The 26,951-nt window shown below is 39.9% G+C and overlaps 2 protein-coding genes across 3 annotated transcripts; one reads left to right on the forward strand and one right to left on the reverse strand.

The window, feature by feature from the left end:
* Nucleotides 1-1,946: 1,946 nt before the first annotated feature.
* On the reverse strand, nt 1,947-26,312 carry ergic3 (ERGIC and golgi 3). Of its 2 annotated transcripts, XM_033626569.2 has the most exons (14): nt 26,122-26,312; nt 23,383-23,453; nt 19,973-20,060; nt 19,752-19,871; nt 19,324-19,420; nt 19,046-19,211; nt 16,856-16,913; nt 14,596-14,610; nt 12,397-12,428; nt 11,927-12,023; nt 4,050-4,114; nt 3,560-3,696; nt 3,340-3,395; nt 1,947-3,215 (listed from the first exon to the last, which is right to left on the reverse strand). In XM_033626569.2, the coding sequence occupies exons 1-14, from the start codon at nt 26,207-26,209 to the stop codon at nt 3,136-3,138; spliced, it is 1,170 nt and encodes a 389-aa protein (XP_033482460.1). In that variant the 5' UTR covers nt 26,210-26,312; the 3' UTR covers nt 1,947-3,135. The 2 variants fall into 2 exon arrangements, with proteins under 2 accessions (XP_033482460.1, XP_033482461.1); XM_033626570.2 differs by lacking the exon at nt 14,596-14,610 and having other exon boundaries at nt 1,955-3,215.
* Nucleotides 6,055-9,428, forward strand: romo1 (reactive oxygen species modulator 1). The gene is made up of 3 exons (XM_033626571.2): nt 6,055-6,204; nt 8,645-8,775; nt 9,168-9,428. Exons 2-3 carry the CDS (start codon nt 8,645-8,647, stop codon nt 9,274-9,276), a joined length of 240 nt encoding a protein of 79 aa, XP_033482462.1. The 5' UTR covers nt 6,055-6,204; the 3' UTR covers nt 9,277-9,428.
* Nucleotides 26,313-26,951: the final 639 nt, after the last annotated feature.

Here is a 26,951-nt window from a genome sequence, read left to right on the forward strand (position 1 = left end):
GTGCAGTGCAACACTAGATCTGGTGGGATTCACGTAGTGTTTAGTCATTAATATCCGTTCTCTGAGGCAGTGGTGGATGTGTCTGTACAGTATTTACACTCCTGAATGCAAACACAAAGAGTTCAAATCATACAAGGGGATCATTTCCAAATCGCTGTGTGAGCATGTCGAGGGAAGGAACTTCCCTGAAAATTGTGCATTTAACGTAGGGGGAAAATAATCTGAATTTCCATTAAATGATTAAAGTCTTCAGGCGAGGTTGGACGCAGACGAGCGGGGAGGAGAAGAGGCAGAGCGCAGTCTGAAAATTAATGAAATTACATGAAGCGACAGTGATTTTTGTGGTCGAGACTCATCTTCATATTCTGAGTTCAACTCAGCAAGCTGAAGTTAAAACGGGGGACAAAAGACACTGAACCACATGCTGCAAATTTTGGCTGTGGCTCATTGGTTTAGCCTCAACTGCCACTTAAACACAAAACAAAATGGACTGTTTGGCTTCTTAAATATCACACTGAAAACCTTCCTTGCCAACTTGTGATTATGTCAAGTCATTTTGTCATTAATTCAGTCTGAAATCAAGTTTTTTAAAAGCCACTATGTGTAAGATTTGAACACGTATGACTCCGGTATCCTCCAAAATAAACGCCTCAGCTTACATCAGAGGAGATTACACATTCTCTCTGTCTTTGTTTCATCTCTCTGATTCAGTTCAGCAAGTTACTGATTGACTAATCGGACACTATGTTCGCTTTGCAGTAATAAAGCAGAGCAGCGTTTCGTCATGTTCTTCTGAGATTTTACAGGCTGGGAAGAGTTCAGACTAACGACCCAATCAGCAACAATCAGCTGCTGCTGGGACAAAAAACCTCCCTGCTGCTCTGCAGGTCAAACACCATCCTGAAGTCAAGTTTGATAATCACCTAGTTGGACACAGGTGAAGTCAGTTTAAAGTTTAAAGTTTAAAGGGGCGCTACTCAGCCAGAACGACTCGTGACACGGCTCTGAGTGTCTATGTTTTTATTCTAAAGTTTGTGTTTCCAGCTGCACTCGTATCATCAATGGCTGTGATCAGACAGGGACGCAAAGTCAGACAGAAGAGAACAAAACTGAGTCTGATGATCCGGATAGACTAACATGTACATCCACTCACAGATCACATGGAGATCACATGGACATGGAGATGAGCAGCATCTTTCATGGGGATCCTTTTTAACAAACTTATAAAATCGTACACATAGTGGTTTTAATTTAAGTGAGACAGAAATCTTTTTTTAAGTATTCTTCTGTTGGGAAGTCTTAAAGGAACACATCACCCAAAGAGTTTCGTATTAACTATTCACATATTAGAGTACCATACGATCCCTCCCTCACATTCATAGAAAACTGAGCTTCAACCAGTGGACAAAGTTTTGTGTAAGTTCATTAAAGACTCACAGAAACATGATATCAAGCCACTTGTTTATCAAACTAACATACTTATAGTCTTCAGAGATCCTGTTTGGTTTTGAACATTTTTACCTGATTGGAATTTAGATTAAAATTACTGTATTTAAAACACTTTAACATTAAATTCTTGACTTGTCTTAAAACAGACTTAAAGAATGCAAGAAACAACCAATCACAGCTGGCCGATATCTTTCCTTTCTATGGTAAATATCAGTCGATGGTAACTATGGAGAAGAAGCTCATCATTTTAGTGCGGGGCTACCCAGAGCTTTACATCTGTCCCACGTACAACACTTTAGGCCTAATACACAAAGCAAAGCGACGCCTGGAAGAAGATCAGCTCTGCACTCAGGATTTCAGGTAAGTGGGCTATGAGACAGTCAAACGAAACGTCAAGTGCAGCCTGCCTCAGTTGGCACAGTGTAGGCACAGCCCAGCACCAACTTCGTGTTTTCCTGGCAGTTGAAGACATGGCATGTGTGCTGGCCCTTATTGGAGAAGGCAGGCAGGTTAGGGAGGCCAAATTGTGTATTTTTCTTATTGTCAACAAATCCCATGAAAAACCAACCACGTGTTAGTGTGTTTCTCACTGCTTCCTGACATAACATGTCTGGGGCTCTCCAAGCCCCAAACCCAATGGCTCCTTCTGAAGACTGATCTTTAATAGCTGGGCACTGTAGTCTTAAGCATGGTCTCTCAACAAGGAATAAATACTCCCAGTGTTGGGGACTATTTTCAGCGGCCGATTAATCCACATTTGGTGCTCTAGTAGTGTCTGTGGTAGCAGGATGGTGAATGTGGGATCAAGTCACAATAAACTAGAGTGTGTGTGCTCAGGATGAATGAAGGAACATGTCACCCAGCGGCTCACTGATGTGGTTTCAATAGTTTTTGTTGGATTTGTTGACAAAAAGAAAAGTAGAAATATCACCAAACTTATGCTTAAAACTCACAACCGAAACAATAATTTTCTATACTCAAAAAATTTGTTACATTGAGATCCCAAAATCACTTTCTTGTACTCACTAGAAAACATCATCTTGTGGACATTGCTTGATTCTGTTTAAAGAGATGTGAGCACAAACCTTTCTTCGTCAAACATTTTGGGGAGTAACTGATTAGAAAACAGAAAATCTGGGGTGACGTGTTCCTTTAAAAGTCTCCATGCCCTCTCATCCTCACCCCTCTGGAGCAAAGGCTCCACCACAGATGGTCCAGCTGACTTCAGTGTAGTGATGTGAGCGTGAAGCGGCGCTGAAGCAGGATGTAAACAGGAGGGAGGGTAGGAAGCTCCCTTTTTCCATAAAGACGCTTCTGTAAACAGACGAGGCGTCATCCTCTCTGCTCAAGTTCAATCACACAAGTCTCCCGTCGGTGTCTGACTCCGACTCTGTCCTGTTGGCATCGAATTTAACAGCGGAGAGTAAAATTCAAAAAGGCCCTCGAGTTCCTCTCCAGTGTTTTTTCCGTAACGAAAAGAGAGACAGAGGAATTAAAAACTTGGCTGATTTCAAATGTCTCTGTCTCTCTCTGTGTTTCTCTCACTCAGTCTGACAGCAGACAGAAAGACTGAAGGAAAACTACTTGATTCTGTTTCCAACCTTCTCCCTCTGTCAGTCTGTCCCTCTTCTCTCTGTGTCCGTGTCTTGATCTGTGTTGCACCGTGGAGGCCAGCGGGGGGCGCTGTTAGGAGGCCTTGCCCAGCTCTATCTTCTTCTGGATGACCCGGGCCGAGTGGTAGATGAGCGAGTCGATCAGACCGGCCACTGCAGGAGACGAGAAACAGAAATAACAGAAGAGAGTCAGATTTCGTCTGCTCCATTTAAATATCTATTCATATTAACGTTTCAGTCTGTGGTGTATTATCAGGTAACACATGGAGGGACTGACCTGTAAATACACCTCCAATAATGGCACAAACTCCTGTTAAGAAGTGTGTGAATGATCTGAACAGAGAGAGAGAGAGAGAGAGAGAGAGAGAGAGAGAGAGAATATTAATGTGCAATGAGATTTAAAGAAGCTCTTTTTTTATTAATATAACTGCTTTTTCCTCAGTGTTTTCAACCTGAACCATATTTTCCCATGTTTTTCAGGCTTTGTTTTTTCTTACCTGTGTTTCTCTGTGAATTTAACCATCATGGGTGACAGCTCATATAAGACAAACACGCCCGGCAGGCCCTGGTCTCCTATTAACCCGTTGGCCACTTTCTCGTGTCTGGTGACTGAGAACTGGTTTGTTTTTACCACCTGCAACAACAAAATGACAAGAAGACACTGTTAAGAAAGATGAAAGGTCAACTGTAGCCTGGCATGGCTTTAATCAAAGATTAGATTCAATGTTGTAAAAGAAACACGTGAAGCGATAAATGACTTTTTGCTTCATGGTACATGACATGTTTTTAAGTCTCATCCAAATGCTGAAGGTCGACTAAAAGATTATGTTTCTGTGTACAGCATTGTAAACCAATGAAATGCAACACTTTCTTTCTCAGTGTGCCTCTTTAACATCTCTCTGGTTTTACCAGTCTTGTAGGTTTAGTATAGTTTGGAGTAAAAAAAAAAAAGAGGAATTTTAGTGAACAAATGTAAAATGAACTCACCTCTCCATCAGTTTTCACGTAGATGGTCGGAACAATTTTCACAAAATACTGGTACATCATTGATGCTGTGGGGAGAGAGAGGAAATCTTGTTAAACTAAACTACACACAAAAGGCCCGGCAGGAAATAATAAAAACAATTTCAAACATCACAGAACAGACCAGAATAAAATTACGATTTTAAGTAAGAATATGGACGATAAGGATTGTTTAAGCAGTGACGTGTGTCAATACAACATAAACCAATGTGCGGTTTATTCTACTCTACTTTAATAAAACAGAAGACCGGCAATTCTTGGGATCAGCACCAGCTGTCTGATAAAAGCAGAGATGGATGAAGGACCTGAGAGACACTCTTGAGTATAAGTGCAGATATCTCACCAGAAAATAACTCTGGCAGAAGTTAAACTCATCTGTTAGAATATTACTTGAAAACACTTTAAGATTTTCCTTAAAATCCTAGTTAAGGTTTCCTCAAAATAAAATCAGTTGCAAAAAACACCCTTATGTCTTCTCCTTATACTTAAGGAATCCCTTGACTGTTGCACAAAAGACCTTAGCAACCAAAGCAGGGGAAAAAAATACAAAGGGTGTCTTTGACTCTGTCTTAACCGCCACATGACCGACTTTATGGTGATAAATGAAAAAACTAACACACCCCAAGATGAGTGTTCTGCGATCAGGAGAACCAGATGGATACACTTCTGATGTCACACCATAGATTTGACTGAATTAATCTTCATTGCAATTTCTCCGCACAATTGTTTTCAGGTATTTGGTGATCAAATGTATGTGCTTTCTATGATAGCATTCCTCCAGAAGTTTAATCTTTTCCCCCTCTGACCAATATGGTTTATTTGTCTTCTGTTCTTCTGCCATTTTTTCACTATCTAACTATAAGTCAACTTTGTGAGACAATAACAGGGGTCACAACCGTGAGTCCAAGCAAACAAACAATCTCCATGGGAACTTTTAACGCTGTAAACTGTCTTTCAACGCAGTAAATGGGTTAACATTTTCCCTTATGCAAGGAAACTGTTTAAGGGATTCTGTGCAACTGTGCAAGTCTCTCAGCTGAGGAGAAATTAAGCCTTAAGTGTCATACTTCAGGAGAAAACTTAGGTGTTTTGCGCAACCGGTCCCTGATATTCACTGTACATAAGCACAAAAGTGATTTTATTATATCAAATATACTTTAGTATTCAACGCAAAAGTCGGTCTGATTTTAGAGTTTAAGTTTATTTCTTTGTAACATGTACACCAGCAGATTACATGGTAGCCTTAAAAACAAGAACAAGTCAAGTTGTGCTGTAAGATCACTGGTGTTATTTTTAATAACCTACAGCATCTGTATGAAGCTGAGTTAATTATCTCGGACTCTCAACACCCCCTCCATGTTGAGTTATGCTTCTATCAGAGCGGAGGTTTTGCCTCCTTAAATGTAGCACTAAGCGTTACAGGTCATCCTTTGTAGCGTCTGCTACCCCTTATCTTAACCAGCACTGACCACTAATGTCCATGATTTACCCCCGGCAGTGTGTGATACTGGATTCTGTGTGTTTGTATTGTACTGTCTGTTCCGTTGTCTGTATCTCAAATGGCGCCTCAGGGACATTAAAGTTTAACTTTACCTTACCTCACCTTACCTTACAAATTTAGCCCACATTACACTTTAAGGAAATTTAGTTTTTTTTTCACAACTTAAAGGATTTAAAAAACAAAATTCAGTTTTTCCTTCCCTCTCATTCCTTCATTCATCTGTCCATCCCTTCCTCCTTCCTTGCATCCTTCCCTATTTTGTAGTAAGTAACTAAGATATTTAAGGGAAATGTCGTGGAGTAAAACTGAAAATTGACTGAAACATAAAAACACAAGTAGAGTTACTACCGGAAGTACTATTACTTTGTTCTCTTTTATGGTAAAAAATAAATAAATAAATAAATAATCTAGTAGTAGTAATGAACTCAGCCACATGTCGGCGCTGTTTCTTTTCCACTTCCTCCTCCTGGTTGTTCCTCCTCTTCATTTGCCTCTTCTGTCTCTATCCGGTTATGGAGGTCTGCTACAAAGACATTTAAACGCAGCTGCGCTCCAAACTACGATAATCTTCCATTTAGGAACCAGGAAACCAAAGTTATTTTAAACACATAATTCAAGGTAAGGTCCGTTTCTGACTCAGTGTCGTGAATGCGTTGATGTAAAGACTCAGTCTGTGGGTGAAAACGTGCCGTGTTTATCTGTCAAGGCCACAGGTGGCGTTAGCCTGCTAGTTAGCATGCTAAGCTAACACAACAAACCACCTGGAGGGATAAAGAATGACTTTTAAAGAATTGATGTTTTTATATGGTGGTGTTTGATCACCGTTTAAAGACTGCAGCGAAACAGCCCGCTGGTTATTTCTTCTTTAACGTTACGTCAACACCGGTGTGGTTGCTAACGTTAGCCTAGCTTACGTGCTAATTAAATAACTGACTAATCTAACGTCTCAGGCTTAGCTTAATCATTAACCAGCAGCTTAACTACCAAATGTCTTTGGTTAAGATTATGTTAGTAGCTTGGGTTGGATTTTCAGCTGAGTAATAGTTATGTGGCAGGAACTGATTTATACTGTATAGATAAATAATGTGTAACTAACAACCAAGGGACAAAGGTCAAATGCAGGGTTGGAGATGGGTACAAGCCACCAGCCAAATGCTGTTTAAATATGCAAGTGGCTGCTGGAGTTGCATCACTCATCAGCCAAAATAAAGGTCGTATTTTGAGTGGCTGCTAAATCCACCAGTCACAATGTCAGACATGTCACACATCTGTACTATTTCCAAGCAGTAACATTACGTAATGTGTCCACACTGGCAAGAAGACAAGTAAGGGAGTGTTTGTTATTTATAAGGGTGGCGCAAACACGGACATGTCACATATTTTTTAAAGTACTTGAGAGGGACTGTGGTTTTTTTTTTTCTTGGCATAGTGGGGCAGCATACAAATTTAAACAGTTGTATTTTGTATTTATTTTACTGCCAATCTTTAAAGAGAACAAGTATTGTTTTCCACGTGTGGATTCGCAAGCCATGTTTTCTTTAAAATCGTCAAAATTACACCATGTATCACAGTCAGAAACTGTTGAAATCAAAAATATCTCTATTTTAAAATTTTCGACAGTCCTTGAACACATCATGTGCAACGAGCACTTCTGTCTGAAAAAAAAATCTGAGCTTTAATAATAAGATTTCATCAAAATCACTTTACTCTACGTCTTCTACGTTTAAAAATGTGGCCCTAAATAAACTGTTTGCATGAACTAAGAAGCAAGCACGACGACAGTGGAAAAAACAAGTTGTTGCAGGATTTTGTCTTTAACTTTGTCATTAAATGGTAAGTTTGAAAAATCTAATAACTAATTTACAGGGTAGGGACGGTCGTGCATTTTCCACCAGTCACTCAGGGAGGCTTAAGGAAAATTATTTGTGGCTTCAGGGAAGGTCAAAAAACAAATAGTCACACCCAGCCACCCCACTCCTCTGATAAGTAAAGATAAATCCCTAATAGCAAAAAAAACATGGGAGTCAAAATAATAAAAAAAATCAGGTGCTCTTTAAGGATAGGGCAAGTAGTCAAATGAGAATAAAAAAGAACTACTGTCCAGCTCACAGAAGTCCATGGTATAGGTTGACAGTCTGAAAAGTATTTGAGGCACTCTGATCCTAAGTAAAAATCTTTTATTAATTAATACATTTTTATTTACAGTCAGAGTGCCTTGGTTGCTTTCCAGACTGCCAATACACCATGGACTTAAACATTAAGTCGAAATGTCAGTATGCTTATTAAAAATGTCTGATTTGAGTGTCAGGAAACACTGGCAGCTTAAAGGTGGAAATATTAAAACTTATTGCCGGTGGTATTAAAAGAAAAGCTCCAGAAAACTAAAAATAACTCTTACTTTTAAAAAGTTGACTGTGTTTTTTTATACACTAACTACAGAACAGTATAGAAAGCTTTTCTCCTCTTCCATGCTCTGTTTACTGATGGACCAACTGACATTAACATCCTAAGAGACCCCGAGGCAAATATGAGCTGCTGAGTCCTTATTAACTCCCCTTTGTAGCTTTTCTGTGTATTCATATGCTGTGATATTACCAGGCCTCATGTTTCATGTGTGATAATTTGATTAAACACACATTATTTAAGGAATATGTACTGTAATTATGAAGGTCTTTCAGCTGGACACTGACATCTGGCCTCAAGATCAATCATGACGGCTAATATTATACGTTAGCAGGGGAAATCTGGAGCAGACCGAGTATTGGTTTGCTGAAGCAACATTAATTACTGCTTCTGTGAGATGTTTTTGTTGTCCTCTGGTGATGAAACTACAGCATAAATTACTAAATCAGGGGACTGGACAATGCTTCTTTACAGTCACAGTGTTGTGCCACGTTAACAGACTGGATCGGGATGTGGTCTAGCTCAGCACGTCCAGTTTGGGAACCTTTAGATATGTTCAGTATTTTGTTCCCCATACTATCAGATCATACTGTATGTCACTGCTGATCCATCTGTCTCACTTCTACCCTGTCTTCTGCCTTTCTCTCCTCTCCAGATGCCCGTGGCTGTAGGTCCATATGGCCAGACCCAGCCCAGCTGTTTCGACAGGGTCAAGATGGGCTTCATGATGGGGTTTGCAGTAGGAATGGCTGCTGGAGCCATGTTTGGCACTTTTTCCTGTCTCAGGTAACTATGAAGTGTGCACCCAAATTATTCTGCCTTTATAGAAACAGCAACTGCATATGTGGTGAAACTGAGTATGTGGACTTGGTTGCTATCAAATGACACCCTGCAAACAGTGGGAAAAGAATATTAGCATCAGTAGTTGATGCTAACTGACAGTATTGAGATTAAACTTTGTATTTCTAACAAAGTAATAGAGTTAATGGTTCTGAGAGTAATTAATTAATATTAAAACAATTGGACACACGTCTGGCTTGCTGTCCACATCTCAGATTGTTTTATCAGTAGCTCAAAAGATCTGGCGTTGTGCTGTTTCCCTGGTTTTTATTAACAAAAACTAAAACTGACAAAACATGAACAATAATTAAAACTAAATCTGTCTCTTCTATCTCAAGGATCGGCATGCGGGGCAGGGAGCTGATGGGAGGAGTGGGGAAGACCATGATGCAGAGCGGGGGAACGTTCGGCACCTTTATGGCCATCGGTATGGGCATCCGCTGCTGAGGCGGACGAGGAGCAACATCCTTCTCCACCTCTATGCAATTACACAGCTATGGGACTTCTCAAGTAACTACAAGTTCGGCTTTCTGTCTGTTCAATGCTGTCACGCTCTCAACCGCAGTCTAGTTTTGTCAATTAAAGTTCAGTTTTGTCGAGTGGTTTTCAGAGTGGATTTATTACACTTCCTGATGCTGTCAAGACGATGATTCGGGATGTCACAACAACCAATACTTTGGTATGAAGATGATGTCAAAATTCTGGAAACATGATGGTATAGCATGGAGGAACAGCAGCAACAAGTGGAGGACGCTGACAAGCGCAGCTGCAGCGACAGCTCCACCTTGGCGTGTCAAAAAGAAATGCATTTTTCCCGAGGCCAGCGTATTTAGTTTATTCTTTTTAATGCTAGTGCTGTATATTTACAGTACAGGCCAAAAGTTTGGACACACCTTCTCATTCAATGCGTTTTCTTTATTTTCATGATTATTTACATTGTAGATTCTCACTGAAGGCATCAAAACTAGGAATGAACACATGTGGAGTTATGTACTTAACAAAAAAAGGTGAAATAACTGAAAACATGTTTTATATTCTAGTTTCTTCAAAATAGCCACCCTTTGCTCTGATTACTGCTTTGCACACTCTTGGCATTCTCTCCATGAGCTTCAAGAGGTAGTCACCTGAAATGGTTTTCCAACAGTCTTGAAGGAGTTCCCAGAGGTGTTTAGCACTTGTTGGCCCCTTTGCCTTCACTCTGCGGTCCAGCTCACCCCAAACCATCTCGATTGGGTTCAGGTCCGGTGACTGTGGAGGCCAGGTCATCTGCCGCAGCACTCCATCACTCTCCTTCTTGGTCAAATAGCCCTTACACAGCCTGGAGGTGTGTTTGGGGTCATTGTCCTGTTGAAAAATAAATGATCGTCCAACTAAACGCAAACCGGATGGGATGGCATGTCGCTGCAGGATGCTGTGGTAGCCATGCTGGTTCAGTGTGCCTTCAATTTTGAATAAATCCCCAACAGTGTCACCAGCAAAACACCCCCACACCATCACACCTCCTCCTCCATGCTTCACAGTGGGAACCAGGCATGTGGAATCCATCCGTTCACCTTTTCTGCGTCTCACAAAGACACGGCGGTTGGAACCAAAGATCTCAAATTTGGACTCATCAGACCAAAGCACAGATTTCCACTGGTCTAATGTCCATTCCTTGTGTTTCTTGGCCCAAACAAATCTCTTCTGCTTGTTGCCTCTCCTTAGCAGTGGTTTCCTAGCAGCTATTTGACCATGAAGGCCTGATTCGCGCAGTCTCCTCTTAACAGTTGTTCTAGAGATGGGTCTGCTGCTAGAACTCTGTGTGGCATTCATCTGGTCTCTGATCTGAGCTGCTGTTAACTTGCCATTTCTGAGGCTGGTGACTCGGATGAACTTATCCTCAGAAGCAGAGGTGACTCTTGGTCTTCCTTTCCTGGGTCGGTCCTCATGTGTGCCAGTTTCGTTGTAGCGCTTGATGGTTTTTGCGACTCCACTTGGGGACACATTTAAAGTTTTTGCAATTTTCCGGACTGACTGACCTTCATTTCTTAAAGTAATGATGGCCACTGGTTTTTCTTTAGTTAGCTGATTGGTTCTTGCCATAATATGAATTTTAACAGTTGTCCAATAGGGCTGTCGGCTGTGTATTAACCTGACTTCTGCACAACACAACTGATGGTCCCAACCCCATTGATAAAGCAAGAAATTCCACTAATTAACCCTGATAAGGCACACCTGTGAAGTGGAAACCATTTCAGGTGACTACCTCTTGAAGCTCATGGAGAGAATGCCAAGAGTGTGCAAAGCAGTAATCAGAGCAAAGGGTGGCTATTTTGAAGAAACTAGAATATAAAACATGTTTTCAGTTATTTCACCTTTTTTTGTTAAGTACATAACTCCACATGTGTTCATTCCTAGTTTTGATGCCTTCAGTGAGAATCTACAATGTAAATAGTCATGAAAATAAAGAAAACGCATTGAATGAGAAGGTGTGTCCAAACTTTTGGCCTGTACTGTACACTCTGCTACAAATGCCAGCAGCATGATGAGTGCTGTTCGTTTGGCTTTTTTTTCTGTTCGAAAAAATGTACAACTTTGAGTAAAACGCTGTGCTCTTCACTGTCACTTTAAATCCAGCCATCCAATCAGAGAGGGGGAGAAATATGTTAATATACTGTACGCTGTAGGCTAAAATGTTTTTAAGAAATCAGTGTATGGTGAAGTACACTTGATTTATTATTTTGTTTGAATTTCACTGGTATTTCTATCAACCAGTAAATATCTGGTATTACAACATGTCTAACCATGATGCAAAACAACACACTTTATCCTGAAGGAAATTTGCAGCACACCTTTTCTCTGCTAAGTTTGTCAAATTCTCCGTCACTACATTGGTTTCATCCTGTGTTTCCTTTCTCTGCTTGTTGTACATGAGTGCAAAATGCAGTATTAGAAAGAAGCTCTCACTCTCTGAGGTTCTGACAAGAAAACCTTAAGTTTAGTCCAAATGTTTGAAAATGGCTGAGTTTGAACACCGAGCTTTGGCGTTATACCTCTGTTTATCCTGCCTGTCTAGCCAGTATCATACTGACAACAGTCCAACCATGAAATCACTGACCTTGAGGCGCTGTGACATCTGTCTCGTCCAGAGGGTTAACGATGCCGGGGTAATCTTTACCAAACGACAGGTGTTTGATAAGATGGGTCATGTTTATCTGCAGTACGACAGATGGGAGGATTAGACGTTTACAGAAGACCTTTATAGTTGATAACAAGTATGTCTTCCATTAATTCCCAGCTACACTTGGTGAAAGATAACAGTGTCAGGTCCTCAAACACAAAATAATAAGGGAAGTGTAATGTGAACTGTATTGCATCACTGTATTTTGACTATTACCTGACTGTCAACTCAAGATTTTGGTCATGATTTTTCTAAAATTATACAAACTGCCAACAGGAAAAATTAGCACACAAAATAATGAGTAGTAAGCAAAGAAAAAACATATCGGTTGCGGTACATTTTTCAAAAATATTAGTTTGCAGAAACTTTGAACAGATACAGAAAATATAATCGCTCGAGTTACTCACGTTGTCCAAGCCGAAACTCTGCAGGTCGTGAACTGCAAACACAAACAGAACACGTCATATAGCTTAACTTGTAAATTACACACTTTAAATACACATTTAGCACAGAGTAAAGTTACTCATCTGTCAGAAATGTGAGTTATTGATCATTTTGGATTGATTAGTGCCCATTGATTCAGCCGCTTAATAGATGAAAGGCAGCGAATAAAGCTGAAGCCCACAGTCACACACAGGGTGATGTCATAGTCGCTGTGTGTCACATCTGGTCTCAGGGTGCTGAGGCTCTGACCTTTGACCTCCTGATTGTGTTAGTGAACATTTTAATCTCTTACATACAGTAAGAACAACCTCAGCATGCTGCCACTTCATGTGGGAGTTATGCCTGTTCACATAACAGTGGCAGTGTTTAAGTATGTTAGCTGTGTGAGTAGGTGTTATTGTCTTTATCTGTCGCCACTGTATCTGAAATCTGATTGGCTGCAGCTTTACACTGCACAACCCTGACCAGGCTTACCCCACAAAACTTATATCAAATATGTTAATAAAAATATTAAAAACTAAAGGAGTTCACATCTGATGTCAGACTTAATATGTATGCATATTAAAAAGACGTTCACAGGGCTCGTCTAAGCGCGCACTGCTACGTCCTGCAAAACCGCAGCCATGCTGCCGAAATACTAATTTTTAGGGAGTCTGCAACTGAGACAGTGGATTTCTTTGCCAAGAATTACTGTTCTGGTATTGTGAACTTGACTAGTGCACACCACTGGCCAAACTATGAATGAATGACACCATCAAAAGCTGAAGCTCAAGACACCTGCAGGATGAGAAAGTCCATCTTCAGTATATCAGCATCATAACTGGAAAGAGCCCTTGGCAAATATAAGTTCTTGGTCAAAACGTGCTGATACCAAAGTAATATTTAGATACTTATATGGTTTTAAAGTAACTTTTTGTCGTATTTGCTGAAACTGTCACTATATCCACACAGTAGTACACGACAAGGAGTCTGTAACACGACTGTCAATCATGTCAGTCACTGCTCATGAACTGCGGTCAAACTGTCAAACTATGAATCAAGATTCTGTTACTGCATTGCCTTTTTCTTGCCTCAAATGTTTTTAGGTGCACATGGGATGAGCTGCGTCTTCATAAACTGTCCTGTTAGTCTTCAGTCTAACAGGATTCAGACTGAAATCTAAAAAAAAAAATATGTGTATTTTATAAGTTGCAGGGCTGTACAGACAGAGAGAAAATGTGCACAGGGTACAAATAGTGCAGAGTGCAGATATATCCTTTACCTTCAAACACTCCATCCCAGTGTCTGTGTTCAGACACTGGGACGGAGTTCATTGTTCATTGACTCACTGTATGTATGAGTACAAGCATTTGTTTGAGACTATACTTAATAGTGCTTGCTATTAGACTTGTAATGATGTAGGTTTAATCAAGCTGCTGATGACTGACCAGGTGCACCTGTAAGAGTGACCTATGTATGTGGTGAACCAGTATGGATGCCTCATTCTGCACTGAGGAAAGTCCATAGTCTGTTTGTGCCACTCAGCAATATGTAAAATAGAGATTTTTGAAATCCAGACTTCACTCAGATGTTTTTAGAAACATATTTTAGTAGCTGTACAATGAGAAAGATTGTGACCCGGCTACCATGTTGCAAACAGCAGAGCCAAAACAAAGCACCGCCCACCAGCTGGAGCAAACTTTTTTATGTTACAGCTAAACAGATTCATATTCGATCAGCGCTGCCTAGTTTGACAGTTTGAACGCAGTTCACAAGCACTGCTGCGTTAGCCTCAGCTCTGATTGGTTGTTTTCCTTCAGATCATGTTTTTTTTCACAGGTATGTCTCATGTACTACTGTCTGAATATCTGAGATAGTTTCAGAAAATATGACAAAAAGTTATGTTTTATAAAACATAGTAGTTTTAAAATGTACACAATAGAACTGTACATTTAACAACTGAGCAGACACTATGTCTTCTGACTTGTAAACTGGATTCTATACAACGAATATCATCCTGCATTAACTTAAACCTTTCATATTACAAAATAGTTGTATACCTGCAATACTTCTTTTCAATATTTCAACAGACAGGTTACTGTACAGGTGTGAGGCTTTGCTTCAATGAAGTTTATATGTATTTATACGATTTAAAAAAAAACTTCAAATAAAGTTGGACTTACTTTCCACAGCGTGCACTGCAGAAAGAAGAGAGAAGAGTCACTATGATGATGCAGGTAGACAATAAACCATGTGATGTTAATGTGTATGAGGGTGCCAGTAGGAGCTGCTTTTATACTATATCTTTTTACAAATCTAATTTTATTAGGACATGAACAGTGATGCATGAAGACAGCTTTTAAAACTTACCTCAAGCTTTTGAGTTCTTGATTTGGTTGTTTTCAAAGTATTAAAAGCTCCAAAACACAAAGTGATTTTGAAGCTGGAGATTTTACAGAACAGCAGCATATCTCATTGAGGAGGATTTGATTTTTTTTTTTCTGTGCTAAAGAAAATGAGCTTTAGAAAATCATTTCAAAGCTTCTGTCAGAGTGACAGTGCAGCCCCACACACACACACACACACACACACTGCGCAGTGTTTCACAGTTTAAGGTCAGAATGAGGGCGAAGCTGATTTATTTCAGCCACAGCCTCGTTTACAGTCAAATCCTCAGCACAAGTGATTCTTGTCTCTTGTTTCTGCTGCCAAGCATTCAAATATAACACCCAACGCAATTAGATCAACACATTTAACCAGATTAATCATCTTATAGTGCAGAGATCAGGGGAAGCTGTTGTGTTCAGAGCAGGAAACTAACAGTGGAGCTCAGATTTTAGCCACTTGCACTTCATCAACCCACCAGATTTTCATCACAGCACAGTATTTTCAGTTGTCCAGATTAGAAGCAGCACATAAATTGTGGCGCTTTTCCTACTGAAGTGGCTGCTAACAAAGATTTATGTGAGCATGTGACGGCTGGCGACTGTTAATTTCCTTCTCTGGTTTTGTGCAGATGATGAAAACTATCAGCAGGCAGGTAAAACAGTGCAGTTCAGTCAAGATAACAACAACGATCAAAACTGACACATTATGACGGCAGAACAAATGTCAACAACAGCAGCAAAGGGAGGGAATGAATTAAAAAATGATCAGTTTTGTTCCAGGGTTGAGTTACAAAGCTCCAGTACTGCCTTAATGATGTCTCTAAGGCTTTTGACTCTCGGCAGGGAAATAAATCTGGACACAAACACTGAACTGGCTTTAAAATGATCACATTTACCCTTAGAGAATGTAACAGCTATACATATAACAGCTAGCTGAGATTATGTCTGAGAGTGAGTTTGAATCTGATATGTTTGAAAAATGCCGAGCAAGTAGGGAAAGATTTTTTTTAATTAATTTTTAATTATTATCCTCGAAAACTGTAAATTTTTTTTACATTTTATTTATGAAAATGTGTGGGAACCCTGCTTAGTCATTTATTTTTAAAACAAAATGAAAAATTAATTCTCTGATGACGATCATAAGATGCAGCTTAAACCTAAAAACATCTTATAAATGGACTTTGAGCCAAAATGATTTTGTCGTCTATTAATTTTTCATTCAAGTTTCTTGCCTGCAGAACACATGAAACCTTTTCAAAATCCAAGATCAAGACTTTTGAAACTAACCTTTGTTTAAATTTAATAAAAAAAAAAACCCACTAAAACCTGCAGCAAACATAGATGATGAATTACATTATCCTTTTAAAAAACTTGTGACTCAACTGGAACTTGAGTACTGATGACTAAGACTTAAAAAAACTTAGACATCTGCTCCAAAACATTTTTCTACTTGCTTAAAACTGAACCGGATCACCTGGGGAATTAAAAATAAGATGTCCAACGTGTTAAGAGAAGGTTTTAGATTCATATTTCCTGAAGGAGGTGGAGAAAAATCCTCCACCTCATAACTCAAGTCAGAGTGACGGCTATCGCTGTCCAATGCTAATGGACAGTGATAGCAATCTGGTTGCCACGGTAACAAATTACACCTAACTATTAACAACACCCACATTCTCCATTTGAGAGAGAACGTTGCCTGAAAAACAGGAAGTAACCCTGGCTGGAGCAGCGTGACGACCCTGCACTACTGCGCCTGACGTCCGGTCGAATTTCTTCCTAATAGTTGTGTTGAGCGACTTCACCGATAAAAGGTTCAGACAAAGACTGAAATCTTTCCATTTAGGGACTTACTGCAGATTCTTAGATCCACACAGGTCTCTAAAATCTGTGTTTTTTAAAAGAGCTAACATGTCAGCCGTTATAAGTTAGAAACATGTAGAACAAATGTCCAGTGTAAATCGTCTGCAACAAGAAACTCACACATGATGTTTAAAATCATTTAAATGCTTCTGTGAGTGTGTGTGTGTGAGCAGAGTGGATGAACAGCAGGTCTTACCGTGGACATGAGACTGCTGGAAACTTTTACCAGGAGCAAAGTGGAAATTTCCTGCCACCTGAGACACAAAGAGGAAGAAAGAGAATTGCCAAATCAATACAGTAGAGCCACTGTCAGGAAAGAAGGAAACAAGGAATGTTAATAAGTCAAAGGGTTGGGGGAAAACCAATAGAGCATAGTATTGCAATATTTATATCGTCACTCAGTGCCAAGTATCAATTTTTTATTATAATAATACAATCAACTGCTTTTTCAGTCCGAATTTTGCTGCTGCAAAAAAATGGCTGAGGTGAGATGAACACAATGAAAACTTCATCTTATTAGATAAAACAGACGTTGACAAAGTTTTCCTTTGGGAACATAATTTACAGTTGAAAAAAGGTAATAATTTGCTCAATATTTTATCGCAATACTCAGCATATCGTAACATATTTAAAACCGCAATAATATTGTATCGTGATAAAATCATATTGTGGATCATCTGGTGATTCCCGCCACTAATAAGTCATAATTTACTGCTAAAATAAAGTCATAGTGTTATTGTATAAAACTTTACAATACGTATATTCTTTTTCTTGTAAACGTTATCACATTATTTTCATAACACTGCAACCATTTCAACCATTTCTTCGAAAAAATATGATTCTATTGTTGTAATATCATGTCATTTTCTTTTAATTACAACTCTCACATCAAGACCTTCGTTTCAAATATTTTAACTAGTGCTGCACGATTTCATAAAATTTGTGATTGCGATTATGGTGGACAATATCGCGATTGTGATTACAATATAATTACAATATACAATATAATAAATAAATGGTATCATGAGTCTTTTTGCTTGATTCAGTGTTTCCCCTACATTATATTAGGGGGGCACTGACCTGACATTGTTATGGACAGACAGTGTGTCAATGACCATCAACAGACTGAGCACAGTCAAACACGCTGCTCACACAGCAGCGCAGCACGGAACTGTACACACAGCGGAGCGAGCCTGTGTTGCGTTCAGTCACGTAAATGACAAATTCCAGCGTCATAGCACAACACAGCAGCATGTCAAGTGGGCCGAACCCGAGCAAAATTGCTCAATTTTTCATTTGTTATGGAGTCCATGATTTCCCTGTGACACTGACAAATGTTTGCTTAACTGTGCTTGGATGTTGTTTTATGAGGCTCTGGCGGCTCTCAGTTGTCTCTTTGTCTTTAACGTTACACGGCTCGGCTTTCTCTCACATGCATCCTTCCTACATTTCCCTGTGCTGTCTCAAGTGTTGATATAGATTGGTCGTGTTGCCGCGGGACGTGGCGACTTTTACACAGCACGTCTTTCTGTTCAACATCACCGTACCTGAATCCAAAGTATCGCCATGTAATAGACATTGGGGTTTTTTTCGCCACCGATTCTGCCTGTTTATGGTCGTGCTCATGCTCTTCTTCAGCGTCTGTGTTGGTCACTGCTGCATGCACCAGGATAGCTTGTGGGCGTAATGTCAACAAACTCCACACACTACAGGAGAGGCAGTCACGTCCACAGGCACACATATTAACATTTATTTACATTAAATCGCAAATCGCAGCCTTTTATGTGGTTATGTAATCGCACAGCCTGATATCGCGATTGCGATTAGATTAATCGTGCAGCACTAATTTTAACCCTGCAGTGGCCCTTATACTCTGTCATCATATCACTGTGTCAGGTAAATGATGAATGAAAGAAAACATGAGCGAGAGCAGAACGAATTTCTTTGTGAGCGGTGATGAACGTCTGAGGAAGAGTTCAAACATGTTGTTTGTTTGGTCTTGTTGAGATCAACCTGATTTTCTACTTTGTTTCTTTAAGGAACTGTTAAAGAGTTCCCAACATGCGCTGGCAACAAACATCAAAGAGTTGAACACTATTCAAAGTTTCCCCAAGGTCTGCACGTTCGGGATGTTTCAGAAACTAAAATCATACAAATGTAATTTTGCAGCTTGATCTAAAGTAAAACTGTCAACTGAGTTGTTCACGTTGGCCGAGGCATTAAATGTCACAGACTTTTTGTATTTTCAGTTCCTAAAGTTTCACCTCTTCCTTGGAACATTAGGTGTCAGGTGTCCTCCAGACAGACATCAGGCTGCTGCTGCTCTTTGTGATAAACTGATGTTTTTGAGATATTAACCATAATTCACAGAGAGGACCTGGAGTACCTTGTTGACCTCCAGGAAGCCGTACACCTGACAGCCCTCGTTCTTCTGCTCCTGCATCCTCTGTGTGAAGCCCTCCCTCTTACACTGCTCGATGGTGTCGGCGCTCTTAAATGCCCAGCCTCGCCGCCGGTACGCCTCCCGCACGTCATCGCAGGTGTTACAGCACCTGCACACATACAAACACACCAAGCAGAGGCACGACAAATGAATACAAGATTATACAGAAAACGCAAAGAAAGAAAAAGCTGTGTGTGTGTGTGTGTGTTTTGGCATCTTACTTAAGGTCTTCAGTCTCAGCTCCGTAGCAGCTCTCACATCTGTTTGGGTCCAGTGAACTGGGGTCAAACACTTCGCCATCATCTGCCATACCAAGCTCTACAAAACAAAACAAATAAACACAACATCAATCTAAAGAATCCTGACACTAGCGCTCTGACGTTTCAGTGTCAGCTGTTTGTGTTGGCAAATCAAAAATGTGCACACAAACTTTCCAGTTGGACAGCTATGTATTGTTAGCTTTTAGCGGTCTGCTAACTCCACTGTTTACCTAAGGGAGGAGAGCAAACAGCTGCTGCCTGTCTTATAGTGATATAAATTTTGTGCAGTGTTTTGACCTCATGGTTCTCAAACTGACCTCCCTGAATCATCAATTCCCTGTAGTCCCTGGATCAGGGTCAGGAAAGCTCACACAACAGTCAAAGTTTACCGTGTTTTTCTGCCTCGGCCGTGACGGGTTTCAGGTCTTTGTCCAGACGTTGTTTGAACAGATTGTGCTCAACGTCTAGCTGCTGCTCACCGGCCACGTCCATCGCGTCTATACTAAGATCTGAGTGAGAAAAGAACGGGAGAAGGTGGGTGAGTGTTCATTACCAACATGTCGTCATTAGCAGGTCACTACGGCAGTGAGGTCACAGCGATGCTACTTACAGGCGCAGGGCATGTGAGGGAAAATGACGTCGATGTTGATTTTCAGTTTGTCCCCTCGAGACGTGTCGACGTACAGCTCAGGGTGAACCTGCGGGGGAAACAAGCGTGGACGGATTCTAATATGGTCAAAACACACAACATGGCCGACACTGACACATGAAACATTCAACTGAAAATATCTGAGATGTGACAGAATAATTCCCCTTTAGTTGTTTTAATTTCTGCCTCTCAGTTTCAAGTTTGAAACCTCTGAATTAAAAATATTTAAATGGATTTTCTAAACACAGGAACATCCACTCTCTCTACACTCCCACTGGTCTGATGCAACATTTTGTTCTATGAAACAAGACACATCAACGAACTTCAGCTGTGTACATTTTCTGTCCTTGATTTATTTATTGGAGCCCACGTTAAAATATGTCGCTAATGTTATCAGGATTAACAGCTGTGAGCAACACAATGATGAAGATTAATGCTGATTCACAGCTGTGTGTCGTGACTTTGAGCCTTCGGCAGTTTCCCTGTTTGTGACTGGACTCATCAGACCGGTCTGACAGGAAGTTTTTCCTAAAGGCTGGAAGCTGGTTAACCCCAGGCTGCTTTCATTATCATCACTACTTACTAATTTTATAATCATTATACTATAATTACATAATGGTGATTTGTACAAGCTGAACATCATTTGTGCAATCAATTGTGTGACGTGTTGATCAATAATTTATTTAGACAATACTCTTTGTTTGATTCTTGATTATTCTATTCTATACTTAACACACTTGGTACTATGACGCACATATTTGTACATGTTTATTATAGTTCATATATTCTTTCTGTATTTATTTATTTAGGTTTATACTGGGTTATATGCTGTGGCATAATGCACATTTCTTCCATACTTCTTATCTTATATTTCTATCTTACTATATAATGATGAAAACTCTGTGTGTGTGTGTGTCTGTTCCATGTTTTTCTCCTCACTGACTTGGTCAATCCATGTGAAATTTGGCACAGTGGTAGAGGGTCATGGGAGGATGCGAATGAAGCAATATTACATCAATTGGCCAAAGGGGGGCGCTATAGCAACCAACTGAAATTGCAAACTTTGAATGGGCATATCTCATGCCCTGTATGTCGTAGAGACATGAAACTTTGCACAGAGATGCCTCTCCTCGTGAGGAACACATTTGCCTCAAGAACCCATAACTTCCGCTTATACAGATTTTCCACCATTTTGAATTTTTTGAAAAACACTTCAAATGGATCTCTTCCTAGGAAGTTTGAGCGATCTGCATGAAACTGGGTGAACATAATCTAGAGACCAATATCTAAAGTTCCCTCTTGGCAAAAGTTGGAAAACTTACTAAAACTGAGCTTCTATAAGGCAATGAATATTGTGGAGGGCGTGGCTCATCACATATAGGTGTATAACATCTCAAGGGTTTCACCCATCACCACGCAACTTTGTAGGCATAGGACCACACATAATCTGAGGGGACCCCTACATTATTGACCCCATCAAACAAAATGGGGGCGCTAGAGAGCTAATTTCTTATCTAGGCCTAACCGCCATATGGATTTTTACTGAACTTGGTAGATATGTAGAACAGGACGCCTCAAGGTGACTGGAGAAATTTAACTCTAATTGGCAACTGGGTGGTGCTATAACAACAGAACAATGCGACCGATCGCTGTGGCTCCCCCTGTGGCCCAATGTTGTTTATTTTTCTAATTTTTGGTATGACTAAGTCATGGTATGGTATGCTGTTCATAATCATGGAAACTGTCAGTGTGTCATTCTGTCAGTCAGTCATTCTGTCTGTCCCACGATTTTCTACTCACTGACGTGGTCAGTCTATGTGAAACTGCACATAGGCATTGAGGATTGGCATAGGTAGAAGGTGACAAAGCTACCAATGGGTATGGACAAGTTTTCTTATAATTATCTGTGCATACATAAAGTAAGAGCAATTTTATGTCAAATTTCCCCCTGAGGACCAATAAAGTATTTCTCATCTCATCTGCATTCTTTATCTTGGAAATAGCTTTGTCAACAGCATAATTATTTTTTTGGGCACGTTTGGGACTTAAAAGTTGAACTAAGTGCTCCAAGAAAAAAAGAGAAACATTTGAACATCTGCAGCTCCACGATAGCTGAGCAAACTCCGTGTAATATGGTTTAGAGCGGGGCTGTTCAACTATAATGTTCAGGGAGCCATGTTTTAAGAGAGCCAAGGGCCCAGGGGCCGAACATTCCCCTGAGCTATTACTCTCATTATGTATGCATACCTGACACGCCTCGGCGTCGCCACCACATTTTCTAGACTTTTCGATTGCTTCTCTCTTCTCTGGGTCAACAGCCTGAAGTTCAGTTAAAGTTCCACTGAATTTTTGTCAAGTTTGTTGGTCTTAGTCGAGTCATTCATGGTTTCCTAGTTGTGCTGAGAAGCACAGAATTTCATGTTTTACAGGATCTAAATAGTGCAAACTGTATATTTTGGGCAAAATCTTAAATAAGACACTTAGAATAAAGTGATTTTGATTAAATATGACACATGATACATTCAAGGACCATTGGAAATGAAAAAAAAATGTGACAATCGTTTCTGTTTTTACAGTTTCTGGCTATGATAAATTGTGTAACGTTGGTGATTATTCAAAGAAAACGTGGGTTCAGAGGCAATAAGGCAAATGTCTGTTATTTTAATTTTTCCTCTTAAGGTTTTAAACTTTATTTGTAAAGCGGACTGATCAATCTGTTGGATAGGCCTTGTCTAAAGGCTGGGAACAAGCTGATAAGTGGATCTTGAGATTCTTTAAAGACCATTTAATGTAACATAGAATACAATTTAATACACTTTCCATGGTCATACAAACATAAGAACGACAGACACCCAGTAAGGACAATAAGGCCTAGAATTATTTCATAAGTACATGGATTTTATCAACATTTATGGCACATTTTGTCAGTACTGTCGAGCTGCATATACATCAATAATTCGTGGTAATTTAATTATTTAACATGACCTGAACCCAGATAAGTGGCTGGAAATTGATGGATGGAGGAGGCAATAAAAACATGTATCAATTTAAGTGTTATTTATTATATTAGTGTAATTAAAATGTTAATCTAAGTTTTTGCCCATTATGAGTCAGTGAGCTTCCTAGCTACTGTGGCTTCAATACTATTCAATTCAATACTGGAACTCAGTAGTATTCTTAAACGAGGCTGTGTGAATATTTCGACATGTTGGGCTTCCCTGGTTGGACACACTACATCAAACAAAGCCAAATGCAGAACTCCTCTTTGGCTGCGCACACATTATATTGCCTCTGTGAAATCTAATTTCACCTGGAGGATTCTGCACACGAAAGGACGAGATCAAATCATCAGGTGCTGTGGATGAACTCACCTCTTTAGTGAGATAGTACTGCAGCTCAGAGACAAACAGGATTAACATGATGACACCGCTGATGATGGTCACTGCAGAGACACAGAGGAAGTTCGCGTGTTAGACATTAGAAGAGTTCCTTTAAATCCCAGTTCAAAGTCTGAGAGTGGAGAGAGGAAAAATTCCTCAGATCCTCTAATGTTTGTTAAATCATATTTTATCATATGCAAGGAAAAAAAACATGCATTTGATCCTTGTTTTTCAATTGTTAAATACACTTTCTTCCCTCTGCGACAACCTGATATTTTCTGTCTAATGTTTAAGTTTTGCATTTTAATCAGGACTAAAAAAACACTTGAATCGTACAGATGACTATTCATAATTATGGAAATGGAGGTGACTGCTGATTATTGGATTTTAGTCATACAGTTAGCAACATTAAAACTCACTCATACAAGACTGTTTACAGTTGGACTCCTTCCTGCATTCACTTTATGTTGACTAATCAATTAATGACTTGAGCACTAAGTCAAAGTCTTCCCAGAGGTTAAACACTACTAAGGCTGAAAGCAAACATAAGATGAAGTGTTCTGACAATGGAGGATAATAACAATAATAATAATAATAGATTTTATTTATAACGCACTTTACATTTGAATACAAATCTCAAAGTGCACAGTACAAAGGCAAATAAAAGCAACAATAACAGTAAAATCGAGCAACAGAACAAAACAATAAAAACAGTCAGCAGATAAAATCAGATAAGATTAGTCAGGATAGGCTTTCTGAAAAAGGAAGGTTTTGAGTCCTTTTTTAAAAGCATCCACCGACTGTGGAGCCCTGAGGTGGTTGGGGAGGGCGTTCCACAGACGGGGAGCAGCAGCCTCGAAGGCCCTGTCGCCCATGGTCTTGAGCCGAGTCCTGGGCGGGCGCAGACGGTGCAGTTGGCCTGACCGGGTTCTGGCTGAGGTAAGTGGGTTGAGGAGTTCGGTGAGGTAGGTGGGAGCTACACCGTGCAGACAGTGATGGGTGTGAAGGAGGATTTTGAATTCGATGCGGAGGTGAACGGGGAGCCAGTGCAGAGTGTGAAGGATGGGGGTGATGTGCTCATGTTTACGCACTCTCATCAGGACCCGAGCAGCGCTGTTTTGGACATATTGGAGCCTTTGTAGGCTCTTGCCCGGGATCCCGATGAAGAGCGCGTTACAGTAGTCCAGCCTGGAGGAGACAAAGGCATGGACGAGCCTCTCTGCTGCAGGACGAGAGAGAGATGGCCGGAGTTTGGCGATATTACCGAGGTGAAAGAAGGAAGTCTTGCAGATATGGTTGATATGATCGTCAAAGCTAAGATGGGGGTCAAACCTGACTCCCAAATTAGTCACGGAAGGAGAGAGGGAAAAGTTGTGGCCGAGAAAAGAGACGGAGGAAATGTGGGAAGAATGGAGCTGGTGAGGGGTGCCGATATGAATGGCTTCCGTTTTGGAGCTGTTCAGCTGTAAGAAGTTTTCACTCATCCAAGCCTTTATCTCCTCCAGGCAGGAGTCCAGTTGAGTGACAGAGGAGGAGGAAGTGGATCTTATCTTATCTTGTTACTGTTGCTAAAATTGGTCAAATTTGTTGCTGTATCAAACTATGCACATTATTCATCATAAATAAAAAAGTTTCAACCATAAAACGTGATCAGGTTTTGTGTCGGGATCAGCTGCAGACTCGGCAGAGATGGCTGCCATCTTGTTTTTACATGGATTATTGTGGTCTTAACGCCACTAAATGGCACAAAAAGTGTCCATGAACAAGGACGACAGGTGTAAGTCAAGTAGAATAAAGTAAAATGTGATGCCCTCTTACAAGGACACAGGGTCTCAGGAGGATATATTAGTTACGCATTATTGTGGACATTACTTATGTTAAAGCTGGCAAAGTTTAGCCTACATTTTATTGATTAATATTCTAGCCTCTTAATATCCCCCTGAGGATAAATGTCATAAAAGCTTCAGCTTTATCAATAATTGTAATAAATGCAGTACAATAAGTATAATAATAAAACATCATGATGTATTTGTTGATTATGTTTTGTATTATTAATAAGAACCTCCAAAGTAGCTAGTGACTATACCTCACAGATGAATGTTACATTAGTGGAGTTAAATGTACAACATTTCTAAATTAAAATAAAATGTTGAACAGCTGAATACGAGAATAAGAAGTGGGCCTGTTTGGGTAAATGAAGCCTACTTAGTTAGTTAGTTAGTTAGTTAGTTAGTTTGCACAGCAGGTTGTCAGCCTGTCTCTGTGCTGATGTAACATGTAAATGTCCCCTAAGGATCAATAAAGTCTTATTTTAAATATCCAAAATCTCCAGCAGCAGGATTTGTGATATTACCACCAGTAATGTAAAGTGTTCATGGATTAAAACAAACTGGCTAAAACATGCAGCAAATATGCAGTAAAAATCCCTGATAATTAGCAGCTATCACAGAAGTTATTTAGTAACACATCTGTTCTGTGTATATTTGCATTTTTATCACTAGCATAGTGTTGCTGTTACTGAATTAGAACAATGGAGGTTAATGTGTGTATTCTGCTGCTGCTGAGACTCACACTGCGTTATAAAGATAACGTTAAGACTGTGACGTGTTTTATAAACGTTGTAGTTTAAAGCAGAAATGATTCAGTTAGCCTTGTTGTTAGCCGCAGCAGCTAACAGCCACAGTGTCTGAATGGCTGCTAGCTGCTCTCTGATAAACTGAAGCCTCTCACCGGTCGCTCCTCCCCACGTCTTCACTCGGAAATCCTCCAGAGTTTTGGGATAAGCGTCAAACTGCTTCAGCTTGTTTAACGTGTCCATTTTCTCAACCAGAAACCCACCGCGAAACACAAATGTAACCGACAGATTCCTGCACCCCTGACACACATCAGTCCTCCGTTTTCACTTCCGGGACACGCACGGGCACGGCTCGGCCAATCAGCGACGGCCGCGTAATTTCCCCATTTTCTTTTTTTTTCTTCCCTTTTTTTGTGTCGAATTTAAAAAGTAAAAACAGTTAAAAATGTAAAAGACGAAGAAACAAAGACAGGATAAAAACATATGACGTGAAGAATCATGAAGGCAGTGGTGGAAGTACTCAGATCTTTTCACATTATATTGGGAAAATGTGGTGTTTGGTTTTCTTAAGAATCCTAAAAAAGAAAACAATGTCTTTTTTGTAATAAATTTGATATTGATTCTAGCCAAGTTTTTTTTATCCATGAGTGAAAATTCAGTTGTAGAAAACCCTGTTTAAAAAAAAAAGTACTCAGATCTTTCATATTTCATCTCATTGCACTTTCTGTCATGATGTTACTGAAACTGTACAACATTTATTCTGGGATATGGAAGCGTATTGCATTCACTTGACAAATAAAAAAAAAATCTGTTTTATTGAGTAATTTTTGTGTTTTTCTGAGTATTTTTTTATTTTTCTGTTTTTCGTGGTATTTTTTTTCTGTTTTCCGCGTTAATTTTGTTACTGTTTTTTGTGGGGTTTTTTTGTTTTTTTTTCTGAGTATTTTTTTCTGAGTTAAGAGAGCAATAGAACAACAGACGCTTT

This window comes from Epinephelus lanceolatus, chromosome 1 (assembly GCF_041903045.1).
Source record: "Epinephelus lanceolatus isolate andai-2023 chromosome 1, ASM4190304v1, whole genome shotgun sequence".
NCBI lineage: Eukaryota > Metazoa > Chordata > Actinopteri > Perciformes > Serranidae > Epinephelus > Epinephelus lanceolatus.